At 40.4% G+C, this 18,428-nt stretch overlaps 1 protein-coding gene across 12 annotated transcripts; it reads left to right on the top strand.

Annotated features, from left to right (window-relative positions):
* Positions 1 to 283: 283 nt before the first annotated feature.
* On the top strand, positions 284 to 18,243 carry elavl3 (ELAV like neuron-specific RNA binding protein 3). Of its 12 annotated transcripts, none has more exons than XM_023413797.2 (8): positions 284 to 674; positions 7,253 to 7,472; positions 7,565 to 7,668; positions 9,903 to 10,056; positions 10,199 to 10,427; positions 10,969 to 11,022; positions 11,598 to 11,636; positions 12,418 to 18,243. In XM_023413797.2, the coding sequence occupies exons 1-8, from the start codon at positions 666 to 668 to the stop codon at positions 12,764 to 12,766; spliced, it is 1,158 nt and encodes a 385-aa protein (XP_023269565.1). In that variant the 5' UTR covers positions 284 to 665; the 3' UTR covers positions 12,767 to 18,243. The 12 variants fall into 12 exon arrangements, with proteins under 12 accessions (XP_023269565.1, XP_023269568.1, XP_023269567.1 ...); XM_023413800.2 differs by having other exon boundaries at positions 12,439 to 18,243; XM_023413799.2 differs by having other exon boundaries at positions 10,202 to 10,427.
* Positions 18,244 to 18,428: the final 185 nt, after the last annotated feature.

Consider the following 18,428-nt stretch of genomic DNA (forward strand, 5'->3'; position numbering starts at 1 on the left):
TGAAGAGGGGGGCAGGAAGAAAGGAAGGGCAGCGAGAAGGAGGGAGTGGAGAGATGGAAGGGCAGGGATGGAAAAGGGAAGGGGTGGGGTGGGGTGGTGGTGTTGGTGGGGGGGGGACTCTTGGTGATCTCTCCTGAAGGGGATAATGGGAGAGGAGCGCATTGCAATGGCTGCCATGTAGTACCCTCCCTGCACAATTAGCCAATCAGCAGCGCGCTCTGCCAGCCAGGAGGACGCATAAAAGAAGAACATTGCAGCAGAGGCACAGAAGGACACTGCGAGAGGAGCAGGGAATTACACACAAAAACAGCAGAACCAGAACACCCTCCCCTGGACACACCCTGCTGAGGATCACTGCTTCTCTTTTTTTCTGAACCATCGCCCACGCCACACGGAGAGAACGCTCTCCCTCATCATCATCCAGTAGAAAACCCCTTTCTCCTCATTTTCATCCTATAGAGGACACCTACAATCTCAGAGGGCTGAGATCCCCTGGCGAAGATTGTATTTTTTTCCTTTTTTTCTTTTTTTTTTCTTTTAATTTGGACTCCTGACAGAACATAAGGGCCATATAACATAAAGGCCGAAGAGCACATAGAGACTCAGCCTTCAGCTTCAAGACCAGTGCAAAGAAGGACCTAGATTTCTTTCATTGTACGTCAAGAATGGTTACTGTACGTATTACTCTATTTCTTTTATATTTGTGGAGGGGATGTGGTAGTAGCATGCTTACATGGTTTGTCAGTCCTTTGTGTTGGATGTGCTGTTAACTACAACTACACATGTAATATAGCCATACACAGATTTATCTCACATCTTTCCTAGTGATGTACCTTTAGTGGAGAATAATATCATTTTAAATAGAGCTCCGTGGCTGTGTGCACCTGCCAAAACACAGAGGAGCTTTGGTATTAGTGTCCTATGATCCTGTCCAATATGCAATGCCATATTATTATGATAAGATTAACGATCGATAGTGGCAATTAGCATTCTCATACTGAGTGATGCGCCATGCCGGCTGCGCTCCTGCCTGCAGTCATCCTCAGCCATGGATAAAGTCTTTATCCTGCCATTTTAGACAGCACGGGCTTTACGTTTCAGTATCAGAACCACTCCGACCGCCTAAATGTCGCAGCTGTGAATATATTTCCTTAATGATGCACGAGTTAAGGTTTAGGAATTCCGCAGGATTACAGTGATGGAAAGGCGACGAGGCGCCGGGTTCAGTGGGGGGAGGACTGGCTTTCTTTGCCTGGTGCAGCACAAGGATGCTGGAGACGAGTTTCTGAGACAAAACACGATGCCTCGGAGGCTGAGGGCCCATCCAGCAAGGCAAAGAAAAAAAAAGGGTCGAGTCACTCCGAGAGGGGGAGGGGGGAGGAGGGAGATTACGCATCCATTGGTTTGCATTGAATCAGACAAAGTCCAAATTCCTCAGGGTTCTCGTTGCGATGCAACCGAGTAAATGGGCTGGAAACCTCAGAGGCCGCGACAGTAAGGACGCGCACGGACATCTCCATTTTAAGCGCATTTCCTCCCAAGTACCACATCGCATACGTACAAGATGGCCATGCTTGCATTGCGCCTGTCGGATGAAAGGAGATGTGAGCAGTGTAGTTAAAGTAGCTTCGCTGTGTGCCGTCGGCCGGATTGGGCGTGTCTCTGCTGGACTTGAGAACCAAACGAGGGCCTTGGAGCGTCAAACGGCCTACTCCGCTCTCAGTCTTGACATGCTCTGTACGGCTGACAGCAGGTAGTTTACAGAGGCAGACCAATTAAAACCAGACACATTTACTATGAATTTTAGAAGTCAGGATATGAATAATAAACCGGGAATCAGCGTGGATGCTGTTCAAGGTCCAACCTCAAAATTACAGACAGGTGTTAAAAAAAATTAAGTGAGATAAACAAAAATCACTAAACTATTTTATACGTTTAGTTTTAAGGGAATTATTAATTTATAGGGGTAATATCTACATATGATTTAATGTTTAGTCTGTTCAGTCTACGACTAATAATAGTCGGAACTCAGCATAAATTATTTAACCCAGAGAAAGAACAGGATGTGAGAGATTGAGTTGGTCCTCGAAATATATAGCCATGAATAACTTTTGAGATCTCGTCTCTCTGAATTTGAAATGGACAGAATATTGCTTCGGGGGGAAAAAATGTGCAAAATGGATGTGGACAGCACGCTGTTGTATCATCATCTGTGAGGCTCCAACTATCCACTTGACACATTTCCATTTCCAGTCTCATTGCATTTTCTCCTTGCTGTACTGTACCTATTGTCCCTTGCAGGCCTAGACGGTGTCACACAGACAGAGGCTGTAGCTCTCCTCCACATGGTCCGCAGTCCTCCATGCCTATACCGCAGTGCCAAGCAAATAAAAGCGTTGAGTCAGATAACCTTTCCAAGGCACTTACACAATTCAAGGACAAGGACAGTCGAGGCCATCCCTGTAAACCAGTCTAAACAGGTGTTTGATGATCAAGGAAAAACTGCAGGGCCTGTATAGAATTTAAACGTAAATCTTATTGGCTCGTGATTTAAAAGGTTAGAGGCCATTTTAGACTACCTCAAAATAAACTGTAAATAAACATCCAAATGCTTACGAAACCTTATATTTTTACAGTTAAGACATGATCTGTCTAACTTACATGAGACGTTAAATGCAATTATGTAAGCGGTGATTTGCCTCCTGTTGCCCATGTCTTCATCTAATTATCAGCAACAAATATCAAGCCTGAAGGGCAGAAAGAGGAAGAGGGTGTACCTTCCATCTCTGAGACAGCTAAATGAATCCACTTTTTCCTCACAATAATCTTTTTTTAGGAAACAAATATTGATCACGTCATTTAATTGCAGAGGGTACATCAATCTGGCGTTAGTGTTGATTGATAATTTCATGAGGGTTATGGAAAAAACAAGATTTTCTCTGACAATATATATTTCTATGAATAATAATGGTGGTTATTGGCCTTATACACGCTCAACGCTCGCCGAGTTAAAGCCAGTTTACCCAGCTTTTCAATTACAACTATCACTAAACACAAGTCTAGTCATTCTGTCAAGGAAAACGATCCACACGAAGAGATAAATATATACGATCGGTGTTTTTTGGGGGGTTTTTTTGGTGTTTTTTAATTTGACCTATCATGGGATTTTTGACTCGGGCTGGCAACTGTAACAGCCATTGTTCCCGGAGAGTCCTGCAGCCCCTGGCCACAACACAAAGCGCCACTGTTTACATTAATATTCATAGTGCTGCCATAGCCTCTGCGAGAGAGAAGAGGAGGAACGGGTGGCTCTTTTGTTTGGTCGTTTCAATACGTTTATTCAGCAAAAAGGCGCTCCGGCTCATGAATGCCTGCAGAGCTCACAAGTCCTGCCTTTTAAAAAGGTCTAAATAAGAAAGACAGGGAAATCGAGGGATTCTCTTGTGCATCTGCATCATATGAAATAGCCACAAAGGTGTGTTTTTTTCTTAGTAACTCCAATTCAAACGTTTGAAAATTCTACAAAATATAAAATAAAACCAGTCGGTGGTCTTTGCTGTATTCACGGGCCTCTGTGGCCTCAAATGAGACCGTCCGAAAGCCACTCCCTTTTTCAGCACGCTGGATAGCGCCCCGCATGCTACAAGGACTCGCAAGACAGATTTGTCTCCCCGAGCCTTTGACGTTGTCTGCTCCCATCTTATCAAAGCAGCCCATACTCACAGAGCTGGAATCTTTTAGAAATCTTTTATTTCTAGTCTGCGGAGCGGAGAATAGGAGGGAGCCTCAGTGCATGGCTGACATGAGCTGTGACTCCTGTCGTCCTGTTGTTTTACAGCTGCCACCATGATCCCTTAAGCTGCAGAGAGTGTGGCTAATGCCCTTTGTTTGGGATAATCCTGTAATCTGTGTTATTTAGAAGGCTCATTTACACTTCAGCCTAGCGTTCAGTTTTGATTCATGCCTTCCAGAAAAAAAAAAATCTTTATATAATGCATTATATTGTGGACTAGAGACAAGGTTATATATTAAAAGGAAAATCCTCGTCATCATTAATTCAAAAAATATATCAATATATATATATATATTTTACTGTGTACTTTGATGTTTAGTTTTTCTACACAATTAGAAGTAATATATAACAACCTACAGCAAACAAATTTACTTCTACAATAAGCAATTATCAAACACTTATCTTCCTTGCTGGGACTTCATGCCAAAACAGAATATAGTTGGTGACCACATCCTTTTCTCTCATGTTATATTGCACTGCCATTCAAATGTATTTTCTGTTGATTCTTGGTGCACTGTAACATGCAGCATTCGCAGTAGAAATTAATTGTGAAGGCGGTTTATAAGCATCAGAAGACAGAGAACAGTGACTGCATTTACATTTAGTCATGTAATGCTCCTGCGTTTTGTAATTTAATAGTGTACAGTGTAGGTGGTTCATGTGCTTGGCAGTGGAGGCAGGGCTCTTGTTTGCGTGCAAGTCTGGGTTCATGTGTTTGGCAGGGGAGGCAGGGCTCTTGTTTGCGTGCAAGTCTGGGACCATGTGTAGGCGATGCTGATGCAGTACATTAAATATTAAGGGAGATCTCACAGAACCCCAAAATAGAAAAAAGCAGCGTGGGGGACATAGTGCCACCCTAACAACTGGAATCTTTTAGAAATTTTTAAAAGATTTTTTAAAAGATTATTTTTATGTTTTCATCCTTATTTGATACAGATATATGTTGAGATGCGAGGGGTAATGAAACCCAACAAAAGACCTGGGTCATATGTACACTGTTGGGGCATCATGGTTACAAAGTATCACAGGTGTAAACATTTTTATTGTCTACAGTAGTCGAAAATGTCTGCAGCATATAGCTGGAGAAGATCTATATTGGGTATATTGTGATTATTCATGCTGTTGTAGGCCTCCCTACAACATCACAATGACTTATTGTCTCTTCTAATTAGGGTACTGCCAACCAAACTCTAGACTATTTGATTTTTGCTGTTGGTGTACAATATAAAATGTGGCAGCCTAGAGATGAAACAATCCTCTGAGGTTTTTATCTTTTCAATTTGTTTTAAAAAAAACTTCAAAGTATGCTGTTTCTCTCTATTTCTGTGGAAAAAAAAGAGTCTTAGTTGCTGCTTGTGTCAGCCACTCTCAGTGTCCAGCCCTTACTCAGTGGTTCTGTGAATTATATAACTTCACACTGTTCACTGGGGATGTGTGTTCTGCCATGCTGAGGGTTATTTCCGTTGGCCCTAATGTGTGTGTTTTTTTTCCCCCTTCAAAATGCTTTTGTCATATTTGGGACACATTCACTCGCTCATATTTTTAATAGTCAAATGCATCACATCACTCAACAACGAACTAGGTTAATATTACAATAAATATAACATAAAAGCTTAATTCCACCTTTTCTGTCAACACCTTACTCGTATCATCATTTATAAAAACACCAAACTTGCACTCAACTGACATTTTAGCTTTGCATCAAACTCTTCACATGGAAGACTGCTATTCTACATCACCCTCCCTCTGTGTGGAGATGTGTGTTTGAAGTATTTTATATTTAGGCTGTCTTATCAACCCTTGTCATAATCAATTCATCTTACTGATATTCCCTTCTTCTGCAAAGCCGTGTAATATTAATACATGGAGGAAAATTGCCTGACCTGTATATCTGCTCCTAATAGGCGCAGACACAAACACACACTGAGCTTAAAGTAAGAAAGCCGTTCAGCCATTAGAAACAATGCAGTCTTTGAGAGGCTGTTACCTGGGCAACCTGAGTCGAGGTGAGGCTCAAAGCAAGACGGCAGGTTACAGAGACGAGGGAAAAAGGCAGGTTAGACAGACCCATTGGCGGATGCTAGAAATGGAGAGAGAACACATAAAATGGCATATAGATCTGAAAATATACCTGAAGAAATTAATTTAGTTATAACAATGAAACAGAGCACAATACAAATATAATAGGTTGGTGGATTTACAAGAGACAGGGAACTGTGAAAGCCCACATTTTCACACTGCATGAGATTCATATCCTGAAAGAAAGTCTTCATCTGTGTCAGTGATCATTACTAAGTTACCAATAAAGAAAAAATACTTAAGGGAGCGCCCCTCTTTGGGCATTAAAATAAAGCTGGTTTTGCGTTATCAGAGAACATGATCCAAAAAGCTATAGGAGCTATTTGCCAGGTAAATATTTCTTTTGTAAATAATGCTTATGTGGTTCAGTGACACCTATTCCTCTATCAAGTCAGGACATTCCCTGAATATAATCTTGAAATAATTCTGAACATTCATTAATTAAGTCTTTGTTGCTTTGGACTACTTTTTAAGACCCCAAGAGTTTAGAGAAGACTCATTCAAGGTTGCAGGTTTTCAGTTTGTACACCGAAGAGAGATCGAATTCAAACAGCCGTAAAAATCAGTACAGCTCTAGCATCAACGTCAAACCATCAGTTTAACTTTAAATTTTTTGTCCTTTGTTTTACATAAAAAACTGAATTTGCAATGATTTTCCATGATTCGGAGACAGAGAACTAGGTGCTGAGTGTGATGAAAGGGAAAGGGAAAGTGGAGCAGGAAGTTTTGTTTCTGACCACACAGATGTTCCTTGAGAATCCCCTGTGGATCAAATCAAGCAACACGGTGTACTCCAGAGCAACACAAGAGACACAAACACTATACTGTGCACTAACCCACACCCTTACTGACTTATGTTACTACCAGACAGTGTTATTCCCCATTTATTGTAGCACGAAATCCATTTAACATTGTCGCTCTCCCCTTTGTCCGTCATCTCAGCCCCTGCCTCCCCTATCTCCCCAAGCCTCTCGCCAGCCTCACATACCACCATCACCATTATCCATCCCTGTGTAATGATGTAATGGTGTTTGACCCTGGAAGAGAGTAGGGGGAGGGGAGGAGTAAGGAAAAAGGGACTGTGACATCTGCAGGACCAGAGGCAGGGAGCGAGAGAGCTGGAAAGATGGGGTGAAAGGGGGGGAGGGGAGATGATAATCAGACCTTGTATCCATCTCTATTTTAGCAATGCTGATTCCTGACCTTTCCTTCTGACAGTGACAAATTGGACAGTCTGTGTGTGTAGCTTTTATTTGTGTGTGTATTATAGTATGTTGAACGTATGTTAAAGAGGAGATACACATATTTATAAAGCCATATCGCCACTGTCCTTTTGCGTGTTGCTGTGAATTATGAATCTAACTCCACCCTCTTCCTCAGCAGATAATCAGCACCATGGAAACCCAGGTGTCCAACGGTCCAAGCGGAACCAGTCTGCCAAACGGTCCAGTCATCAGTACCAACGGCTCCACGGACGACAGCAAAACCAACCTGATCGTTAACTATCTGCCTCAGAACATGACCCAGGAAGAATTCAAAAGTTTGTTTGGTAGCATCGGAGAGATTGAGTCCTGCAAGCTAGTCAGAGACAAGATAACAGGTACAACACTCTGTCCATATTGAAAAAAAGATTTGCGCTTCAATTGGTTTTGATAATGTTTGACATCACTATGCCTCTTTCATTGTCTCCAGGTCAGAGTTTGGGATATGGCTTCGTAAACTATGTGGATCCAAATGATGCAGACAAGGCCATCAACACGCTCAATGGTCTCAAACTACAGACTAAAACAATCAAGGTGAGCAGACCTCGACTCTCTACAATATTCACTTTTCATTTTTTGATGCTCGATGGCGTGCCAGACAAAAAGAAAGGAAGTGGAGATTTTGTGGGGTGGGGAAGTGGGGGTGTTGAGAGAGGTGGTGACAGACGTGACAGAGGGAGGGGAGGAAAATGGGGAGGAGGAGGCAGAAGGGAGCGCTGGGTAGAACAAAGCAAGTGAGAGAAAGGGTGAAAAGAGAAGGCGAGAGTGGAGGTCAGAAAGCAAGGGGCGGACAGCATGCAGAGGTTATTGTGATGGAAATGTAATTAGGAAGCCTGACTGTGGTGCACAAGGGTCAGTCCAGGTTACCCCATCTGCCTCCAATCGGGGCTAATTAGGGGGCTTCTTTGTCCCAAAATCAGATGAGGGAAGGAGGGGGGCATACCATTAAACGCTACTTCCTTCCATCCCCCCAACCTGATCAAAGTAGATCAAAGATTGAGATAAACTGCAGGATGGAAAAAATCAAATCTCTGAGAGAGCAGAGCAGGTGAAAACCTCCAGCAGCTGTTCATGAATAGGGGCGTTAATTCTGACTTATGACTGACAGACAATGAGCTAGGTCCAGGCAAACCTAAGTACTGGATTTGGTGACTTTTTTGGAATAACAAATACACATATTGTATTGTACATAATATTGATTCACAGTATGCGTAAGTTTTCAAATACAAGATAAATTACTCTTACTCTGGAACAACCATGTAGCTGAAATGATCATGCCAATTATTATAATTTATTGTTAATCTTATGTGATGACATTAATTATGTGATGTAGCTATACATAGATCGCTCGGTCTATAATTAACTTCTTAATAATTTACTCTCAAATTTAAAAATAACTCCTGTAGTAGTAGCAACACCATACTTTTATCATTCTGATTTTTCGGGAAGCTTCAATGGAGAGGGGTGAGATTGTGAGGGAGGGGGCAACAGTAGAAGTGTAGGGGGTAGCTCGGAGAGCAGAATGCCAATGACAGGATTAGAGGCCATATGGGCTTCAGGCACCATCTGTACTGTGGGAGCGACAGGGAGAGGGTTAATTATAGGGCAGCCTCTGCTCCCTGAACACAGCAACTCCCCCCTGACTCGTCCAGAACACCCTAATCACTTCACCACACAACCCTCCTGCTCATACTGTCTGTCTGTGTACACAATTACACTGGTGCTAAGTACTGATGGATGAAATCAGAACACCTGTATTCATCTGAAAGATAATATACATGTAATATGCTTTCTTTGTGCCGATGCACAATATAATTTAAATGCAACGACTATTTCTAAAAAAGTAGTAGAATTCATGAACATTTATATTCTTAAAACCAATACATATGCATATAAACAGTGTGTGTGTGTGTGTGTGTGTGTGTGTGTGTGTGTGTGTGTGTGTGTGAGCAGTGTGTTTATAAGTTGTCAAGGATCCTGCAAGTCTTGTGATGCACTTACATTGTTTGCTGTTTGCCAGTGGAGCTGTTCTCCCCCAGAGGATAGAGACAAAGGAAGGAGGCAGGACAGGGAGGGCAGCTCAGCCTATCTCAGACAACACTCACTCTGTCTCTCCATCACACACAAACACAGCGCTCCCAACAATGCACTGAACTGGATTATCTACCACACATGTGTTCACACGCTCCCATAAACACAATAACAAGAATATGTGCATGGCTTTCAAAATCAATCAGATTTTCCTCGGCAGTACTAGATCTAAAAGGTTCTGAAAGTAGACCAAAAGTAAACCATAAGGGATATAAACACAGACGCACCAAAAATGGCTGTGCACTAATTAAGTCACTGGTGAATTCAGGCAAATATATATCGACTAAGGCTGATGTTTTTCAGTGAAAAACAAAGTTGACACTTGGGCTTGTTAACTGATGATTGGTATCAGTTTGGGTAATGGTCACAATACATCTCTGCGTGTCTGTGACAGTCTCATTGTGGCTTAATCTGAGCTTAAAGGCATTGATTAAGTCCACAGATAGCAAAGAGTGGAGTTGGGTCTGTGGAGATGACGAATAAGAAGAAATCAGTTACATAAAGACTGTTGGGTACTATTTGGGAACTCGGTCCACTTACATCAGGTCTTTCTCACATGTTCCTTAACTTGAAGTCTTTGTTTTTCTCTGATTTAAGCCCTCTGAGACTAATGTGATTTAGGGGTATTGTATATTGATAAAATGCACTTATTGATTGATTTTATTCGGGTGTTATAGGTATCATATGCCCGGCCAAGCTCGGCTTCTATTCGTGATGCCAACCTTTATGTGAGTGGACTCCCCAAGACCATGAGCCAGAAAGACATGGAACAGCTGTTCTCCCAATATGGTCGCATCATCACATCCCGCATCTTAGTGGACCAAGTTACAGGTATAGCCTTATTTCACTTCTCATGCTGACACTCAGTTTATCTGGATTAAATCTATCTATCCAAGTCAGGCCAATTAGACTTGTGGGCAGCAACAGTGGCTGATGCCAAGGTAGTAACATTGGTCTGTTTTCTTAATCGGAGCAGGCATATCACGAGGAGTGGGCTTCATCCGGTTTGACAAGCGAAATGAAGCAGAGGAGGCCATCAAAGGTCTGAACGGACAGAAACCTTTGGGTGCCGCTGAGCCCATCACTGTCAAGTTCGCCAACAACCCCAGCCAGAAGACAGGCCAGGCCTTACTGACTCAGCTGTACCAGACTGCTGCCCGCCGCTACACGGGGCCTCTGCACCACCAGACTCAGCGTTTCAGGTACTGAACCTTTACCAACCTCAGACTGGCCATCACTAACCAACAGATAGTCCTTAAAAAGAGACTGTTTCAAGACCAAGTCACAGGTCATCCTGCTCTGTTGTTTTGCTTAAGCAAACTCGATATCCTACAAATTTTAAATGCCAAGTTTTAAGTCAACATTTCATTGTTTTAGTATTACATACACTATCATTAATGAGTCAATAGTCAAAGTCAAGTCTCTCAAAGGTTTTTTGACAATTATCAAGCATTAACTACACCAGGGAATAGCTAAGAGTAAGTACTCTTCAGTGGCTACGTTCAAGAACAAATCACCAGATGAAGTCGCACAAACCAAAAACAGCAAATGTGGTCTAATGCTATAATAAGGAAAACTATGGTCAAAAACATTCCAAGGGAAAAAACTAAACATTTTCTGTCACTATTAACACTTAAATTGTTCCTTTTAGCAATATTATTACTTTATCATAAAGAAGGAAATGACAATATGGCATTGTCCCTCCTTCTCACTCTTTTTCTCTGACTTTCTTTTAAACTGCAGCGTGATCCCTTCACTTGGAAAGGGACCTGATCCAAATAACAGCTCAAAACCAATGTAAGAGACCGGATTTTATCAAGTACAATACAAAACAAAAGCTAAATAATACTGGTTTAAGAAGAATCATACTGAACCTGTAAGTGTTGCCTATATTTCATAGGTATTAAAGGCATCGTAATTATTGAAATTGCCACAGTTTGGCCAAATCTACATGTGTAATTATGAATAAAGGTTCAAAAGCTTTGAAAGTCGAAGGCTTCCAGTATGAAATATTTTATGGAACCTCGCAAACAATTGTAGGTATGGAAAAGATCTTTTTACTCAGTAGATGTGAAATGGCCTAGGACGCAGGATTTATTTATATTGCATTTGAGCTATTAAAGGGAAACCCTTTTTTTGAGCTTAAACAACTTAAGTCACTTATAACAATAAAATCCAGCTGAGGCACATATTCACAGGACTATTTGACAAGCCATCAGTTTGTGGTTGGATGGTTTGGGACTGCGGTGCAGTGAAGGATGCCCTCTGGAGGCCAGCTGGTGAAGGAGCTACATGTTAACTGACAGCCCCCCTTCCTTGTAGATCTCATAACTAACTTCTGCATCCCCTTCATTCTCCCTCTTGCGTTGCAGACTCGACAATTTACTAAACGCCAGCTACGGAGTCAAGAGGTAAATGCCAAAGGTGTACTTTCAAAAGCATCCATGCCAAAATAAAACCTCAAACAAAGTGCCCGGAATACCACCTGCTGACTTCATCTCGAAATTAGATATAATGGCCATAATTCTTAATGCCCACTGCCCATTTAACCATGTTACAGAAGCAGCCCAGACAACAAAATACTATCTGTAATTGCAATAGGCAAAGATGCAGCCTTCTAACAGCAGGGTATTCTGGCATGGCTTTGTTTAACCTTTTTGTTCGTTTGTTTTAATTAATAGAAATAATTTATGTATGTATTTATTTATGAACTAACATTGTCAGTTTCAGTTGCTTTAATGTCCCCTTTTTTTCACCAGCATGGACATACCAGATTCCGTTTGCGTCTCCTCTGTTTGCTCCAGTTTTTGTATGATTTGATTCCAATTTGCTTTTCATCCCTCTCTAGGTTTCTGTGTTTTGTTCGATACTGTGATTTCTGTTGAACATTGTGATTCATGTGTTTAATTCTTCCAGAGGCTTTGGTCAGCAGAGAAAATGAGAAAATATGCAAATTGTGTGGGTGTCTGTGTCTCAGTGCACACAGTGTCATTTTGTATGAAAACGGGTAGTTTGGAGCCACTGTGGTGCCCACATATTTACCTACTTGCTGTACAGCAGAGGGGATGGAGATGGGGTCCCTCGACTCTATACCCGACTACAAGTTTTATCATTTCTCGCAGATAAATGCCCATAAGAGACAGTATAGAGCACTGAATGCTGCGTGGAACTTCAGAATGACACCCATGGTAGCTCTCCTACTCTCTTCCCCAGATTCTCGCCCATCACCATTGACAGCATGACCAGCCTTGCCGGGGTCAACCTTACTGGTCCAACTGGAGCCGGCTGGTGCATCTTTGTGTACAACCTGTCCCCTGAGGCGGACGAGAGCGTCCTGTGGCAGCTCTTTGGGCCGTTCGGCGCCGTCACCAATGTCAAGGTCATCCGTGACTTCACCACCAACAAATGTAAGGGCTTTGGCTTTGTCACCATGACCAATTACGATGAAGCCGCCATGGCCATCGCTAGCCTTAATGGCTACCGCCTGGGTGACCGCGTGCTGCAGGTTTCCTTCAAGACCAGCAAGCAGCACAAGGCCTGAGAGAGAGGCTGCTGGCACCAGCTCCTTCGACCTGCAGGGAGAGCAACCTGAGCTCCCTGTGCCATCACTCTACATGGGCCTGGACTGAGTCTCTCTCTGACACATTCTCACACAAATTCATAATATATTATTACAAACACAGACATGCAGATAAACACATACACGCACACACGTAAGCAAACATAACCATACTCAAGCATACACATGTCAGAGTTTCAAACAAACACACTAGTGGAGTTTTTCTTTTCTCTTTACACAACATGCTAGTCCTTCCCTATATTTGCCTGGATTGAATTAGAAGGGGTACGTAGCTGGTTTGTTGGGTAGGGGCAAGAGCTATCTATTTAGGAGACAGTCTAACGAATGTGACAGAGAATGTGTACTGAGTGCTTTGATTGAATTCAGGCAAATAATGACAACTGATGAACAAAACGATCAAAAATTTAAATGAACGAATATGTGCAATTTACCCAAACTCTTACCCCACCATCTCTCCCACTATCTTGCTGGAGAGGATGTAGTCACTTTTTTACACTTGGGCATTTTGAATCAGCGATTTTTTTAGATCAAAGAAAATGAAATTAAAAACAGTGTTCTCTTATATACGTCTATTAAAATATAACTATATATTCAATATTTAAGGTGGTTATAATAGCCGAGTATGTAAGCATTTTCTAGAAACTTTGACTACTGTTTCCTGACCTGCATTAGGTGGTGCCTAGCGTAAAGGCAGTTACTCTACCCTATGTGAGCTTGTTAGCTCAGACCCAATATGATTTAGGTTAACTAATGAATATGAATACTGGTCACAGAAAAGAGTAGTCCGAAGGCCATCACTCTTTCCCTCACAGTCTCACACCAAACAACACAATTGTCACTTATGTATCACAGAAACACAGTTCAGTAAGTAGAAGATATACACATATTTAGTCCACAAAAACAAAAAAAAAGTTTCCTGTATTCTTTCTTATCTATCCTCAAGATGGATTCAACACAAGCAGACTGTCTGTGAACTTAGAGCAGAGTGGCAGTACTCACATGGTGACAGTGTTCATTAGTAATTCTCTTGTGGGCATGAGAGCGACGAGTGTGAGGGGAAAACCGTTTCACCACAACACAGCCACGTCAAAAGGAAAATACCGGTGTTTTTTCACTTTTTGCATCATTTTTTTGTATTGCACCTGTATTTTACATTATCCACAGGCCATTTTACTTTGCATGGCTTTTGTCGGCCATGATTTGGTGTGAGATCCCTTTAACTGACCTTGGTGTCAAGAGACCAAGAGAAAATGCAAACAAGATGTGAAAGACAACCAAATTATATTGTCCTAGCTGATGAGCTTTGATTCTGAATGTTACTGTGCTTGAGTGAGGTTATTCCGTCAGGTTTGTGTAGATAAATAGAAGCAGGAACGTTTGATCGTATCAATATGTTTGTGATCCAAGTAGCTGCAAAAAGTAACTCTGAAAAAATGCCAAACAACACAACCATGGACTGAACAATGGTCTAGGCGGGTCTGCAGAGATATAACACAGATGAGCAAAAACTCAAGAGCACCGGTATTATTCTTCAGTCTAGCGCACAGATAGAAGCTCCCTGAGTAAATGAGGTCAAAGTTTTGCATATCAGCGGAATACATGGGCTCTACAGTAACAACATGCATAGAGCAGATTAAAAGGACTGCAGTTCCTGATGGCTGAACATTTAAAGCAGACTTAGAGTCAGGTGTTTGAGCAATGATATCTGGCAATGTTAAAATTATCATTGATCCTTTGAGGAGAAAGGTTACCAGTTCCTCCAGCTTTTATAAATGCTCTTCAATTTTATTTGAAACCCCTCTATTCTCTTAAGAGCTTCCCAGAAACTTTGAACTCCTGCCCTATCAAAAGATGACTGTACAACATCAAGCCTGCAAAGAAGTGTCATAATTATACTTCTGTTTACAACAGAAAGGTATTTATTTATTTGCTTCAGATCTGTTTGGCACTATCACGAAAATAGCATTTCTCAAAATATCCCCAACCCAATTGCATGAAAATTATTTATGGCACCCTGATGAAACATTAAGGCCAACCTGTCTCGTTGAAATGTCTGTTACAGACCAGACTTGAGATTTACCATGGGGAGAGCTAATGTCTTTCAATATCAAGACATCTGCACATGATAATAGATTGAATAAGGTCAACTATATTCAAGACATTTTGCTTTTGCTTTTCTAAATGACGCTGTGTTAGCCAAAGAGGACGATCTCTTTGAAAGGATTACATTAGAGATAAATCTATTTTTATACATACAAAAGAACAAGACCTTGTGCTGAATTTTTACAGATTCTTAAGCTTGGAAAAATTGGGACATCGCATGGCTTTATTTTAAACCCTCTGATCTTTGCAGAGCAAGGGGGAACAAGCATGCGGTGTATGGGTGGGGATTTAGGGAGGGGGCGAAGGAACATTGTATCTCACACAAACCTAACCATTCAACCACATCAAAACGACAAACTTAACAAAAACAAATTTGATGTAAAAAAAAATTCAAAAAAAAAAAGGTAAAATCAAACAGTTAAGGGTGTTACCTCACAGACACATCTATACCTTTGAGTGCTTAGACACACTCACATCTCTTGTCCTGAAGTTGTGTACAGTGTTGCTTCAATGATGGTGCAGTGAAGTGAAGTTAAGCTCTTTGACTTGAGAATCCCAGACAAAGCCGCAGTGAGACCAGCTCATTGCCAAGCTGAAAAAACTGAATAGCTGCTTGCAAATAAAAATGTAAAACGCAGACTCAAACAGTTTCACCAATTAATAATGGACATTGAGCATGATTCTTTATGATTATATGGATTTGATTTTTGCCAAAGAATTGCTTTGCAAGTCAGTACCAAGAAGGATAATTAAGACTAACTATATTATTCCCTGAGTAATTGCTGTACAAATCTATGTTATTTATTGAATAAGGACCCTCTACAATTTCAGTTGTCATTACTTTTAAATATCTAAGTTGCGCATATCAGTTTGCATTTGTAAATCCTAAAACCACTAAACCAAATGCTAACATGAAACAGTTGCAAGCATTCCCATTTGCACACATTCCATGCAGACACCGAATGATGAAAAAAGGCATATCAAAAATAAATTATGATGATGAATTCACCTCTTGACAAAGGAAAAATCGTTTGCATCCATATAATGTATTTCCCCCGGCATTTATATCATCTGCTTCGTCTTGTGACCAATTCAAACCTTCAAAACCATTAACATTGCACCGCTTCAAATACTTACTCTGGCATCTTTTAATCAGACTCATACTGTTTCATCCCCTGAAATACTCTGAATGATTGTCGCTGGTATGCCCAGAGCTGACCACATAAAGGACTAATCTAGCTATTTTGGGTCGAGCAATTTGCAAGAGATAGCAGAGTATAGGACTGAGCACTTGATGAGACCAGTGATAGACGTTAGGAACAACCAAGATAACAGGCCATGTTGAACTGCAGCTGGAGTTGTTTACCCAGCCATGTCCGATGTAGTACAGTCAACCCACAAACCAAACACCCACAGCCCAAAACAACAACCTTTCATACACAGTCTATACAAAGACCTACACCTAATGTAGAGCGAAGGACCATGGCAGGAAACAGTACTACACTGCTTGAGCAACAACAATAATCATTTAAAAAGACAAAAAAACTTTCCTATGGAACAGTAAGTGCAATGTGCTTTGTTTTTATATTGACTGAGAACAAATGATATATATTTTTTAAAAAAGAAATTAAACGTCACACTGAAAAGGTTTGCGGAATAGTGAAAGGAGCAAAAGTTCAGACAAAAACATAAAAAATGAACAGACTCATTAATAAAAAAAATGAGAGCTCTGATCTAGAAATTTCCATTATCACTTCCTCAGCCCCTAATTTGTGCTCTGACCATGCAAGCTCAAACAAACTGCATATATGGCTGACTTAATAGAGCAATTCTCAATGACCTTGAAAGGAATACTGTCTAATATATCATCAGTTTTAGCCCATGTCAATTTCAAATATCATTTTTTTCCTGTAATTTATTGATTTCATTTACATATCAAGACTCACTTGTTAAATTAGCGTATTTGTGTTGTTGATGTTGCCATAGAGAACACACATGGGTCAAAGATTATGTTTGGTTGCATTGATTGGGTACAGTTTGTTATTTTTCTTCCATTATTTAATTAGTTGCAGTTTTTACAGTGTATGCAGATTTTAGACTTAGTTAGATTTTTTTATTTCAATCAAACTGTGTTCAATTGTGTTTGTAAAAGTCTGTGGTAGCTTTTGTTGCAACATAAAATAATTTAAACAGAAAAAATTCAAAATAGCGCCAACAAACTTGTATTATTTGGGCGACTTTAAGCTTGTAGTTTTAACTTATTGTTAACTTAAAAACTATTTATTATGATTATTATTATTGCCTCGTATAAAGTATGTTTTGTGTATATTTATGGTTTATTTCATTATATTTGCAAGTTTAAAAGATTTTAAGTTTGCCAAAATTGTGGTTACACCATTTCGTTTCTTAAAAGGGGGACAAATAGAAAAACAGTTTTTAGAAGTACGATTTGGAAACGTTCTCCATAGTCAAAGAATGCACTGCTATATTTAACTAATTGAAGTGTATAAACATACATGCTGTGTGCTAGATGTTATGCCTTTACTGCCTGTGTTCTGTTTGTCTTGTTAAATGAAAATCTTTTAATTATTTAATCTAATCACAGTCTTGTTTTTCAACCACTCTGTGAACCCCTGAGACATGGGACAGCTCCTGTAGTGAGGCTTTGGTCCACTTGAGGGTCCAACATTTAGCCAGTAACAGAGACGTCCTGGGTTTGATATGCTCTCAAGATGCTTTCCTGTTTATGCTAATGGGTTGATTTATATATATATATAAAAAAAGGATATTAAGGGTTCTGTTTCTGTAAAAGCATTGTAATACTGAGATCATCTGTATCAATACCAATATCAATATCAATTTGTGCTACTGAAACAATGTTCTTTGGAAACCCAGCCAAGAGTTCTGGCAAAATATTAGAGCTCAGACAAGCTGCAGGAAGGTTTTCTTGGGAGTCTCTAGGGTAGTAAAGGGGTGAGTGGTCCTTCTGTTTCTCAACCAACTGTATTTTGTGTCTATTTATTTAGAAGAGGGGACGCAGTAACTTAGTGATGTTTTTCTTACATTTTCCTGGAATGGTAGAACAAATCAAAGGTGAAAATGATCAAAACAGTTCTGCTGACACCAATATCAGTGGAAGAAATACAAAATCTCATACTTCCAAACATGACCAAATGAACAATGTCAAAATTAAACAAAGAAAAAAAAAACCTTTCAGTTTAGTCTAGGATATTTATTACTGGGATTTCAGCTGAAGACGCTTGAAGACTTTTTCATGGAATTGTTTAATTATTTGTACTTTACATGCCAGAAAAAAATAAAAGTTACAAATATGAGCGACTTGATTTTTATTGACTGTCAAAACAATATTACTGAACATTCTGACCGAACATATAAAAAGAAATGTCATTTTAACCATGTTTTCATGTTAACCAAAGCTGGTATGTTGGTATTTGACTTGCCATGTTTAAAAACAAAACAAAAACATAAAGATTTAAAATATCTTTGATACCCACACATT

Source organism: Seriola lalandi, unplaced genomic scaffold (genome assembly GCF_002814215.2).
Source record: "Seriola lalandi dorsalis isolate HSWRI2012SDOR001 ecotype SW California unplaced genomic scaffold, Sedor1 jcf7180002054519, whole genome shotgun sequence".
Classification (NCBI taxonomy): domain Eukaryota; kingdom Metazoa; phylum Chordata; class Actinopteri; order Carangiformes; family Carangidae; genus Seriola; species Seriola lalandi.

Excerpts from the sequence above, each read along its gene's own strand:
- elavl3 (XM_023413797.2), top strand. Across the intron at positions 7,473-7,564 it reads AGTCAGAGACAAGATAACAG|GTCAGAGTTTGGGATATGGC; the intron begins GTACAACACTCT and ends CATTGTCTCCAG. Across the intron at positions 10,057-10,198 it reads CTTAGTGGACCAAGTTACAG|CAGGCATATCACGAGGAGTG; the intron begins GTATAGCCTTAT and ends TCTTAATCGGAG.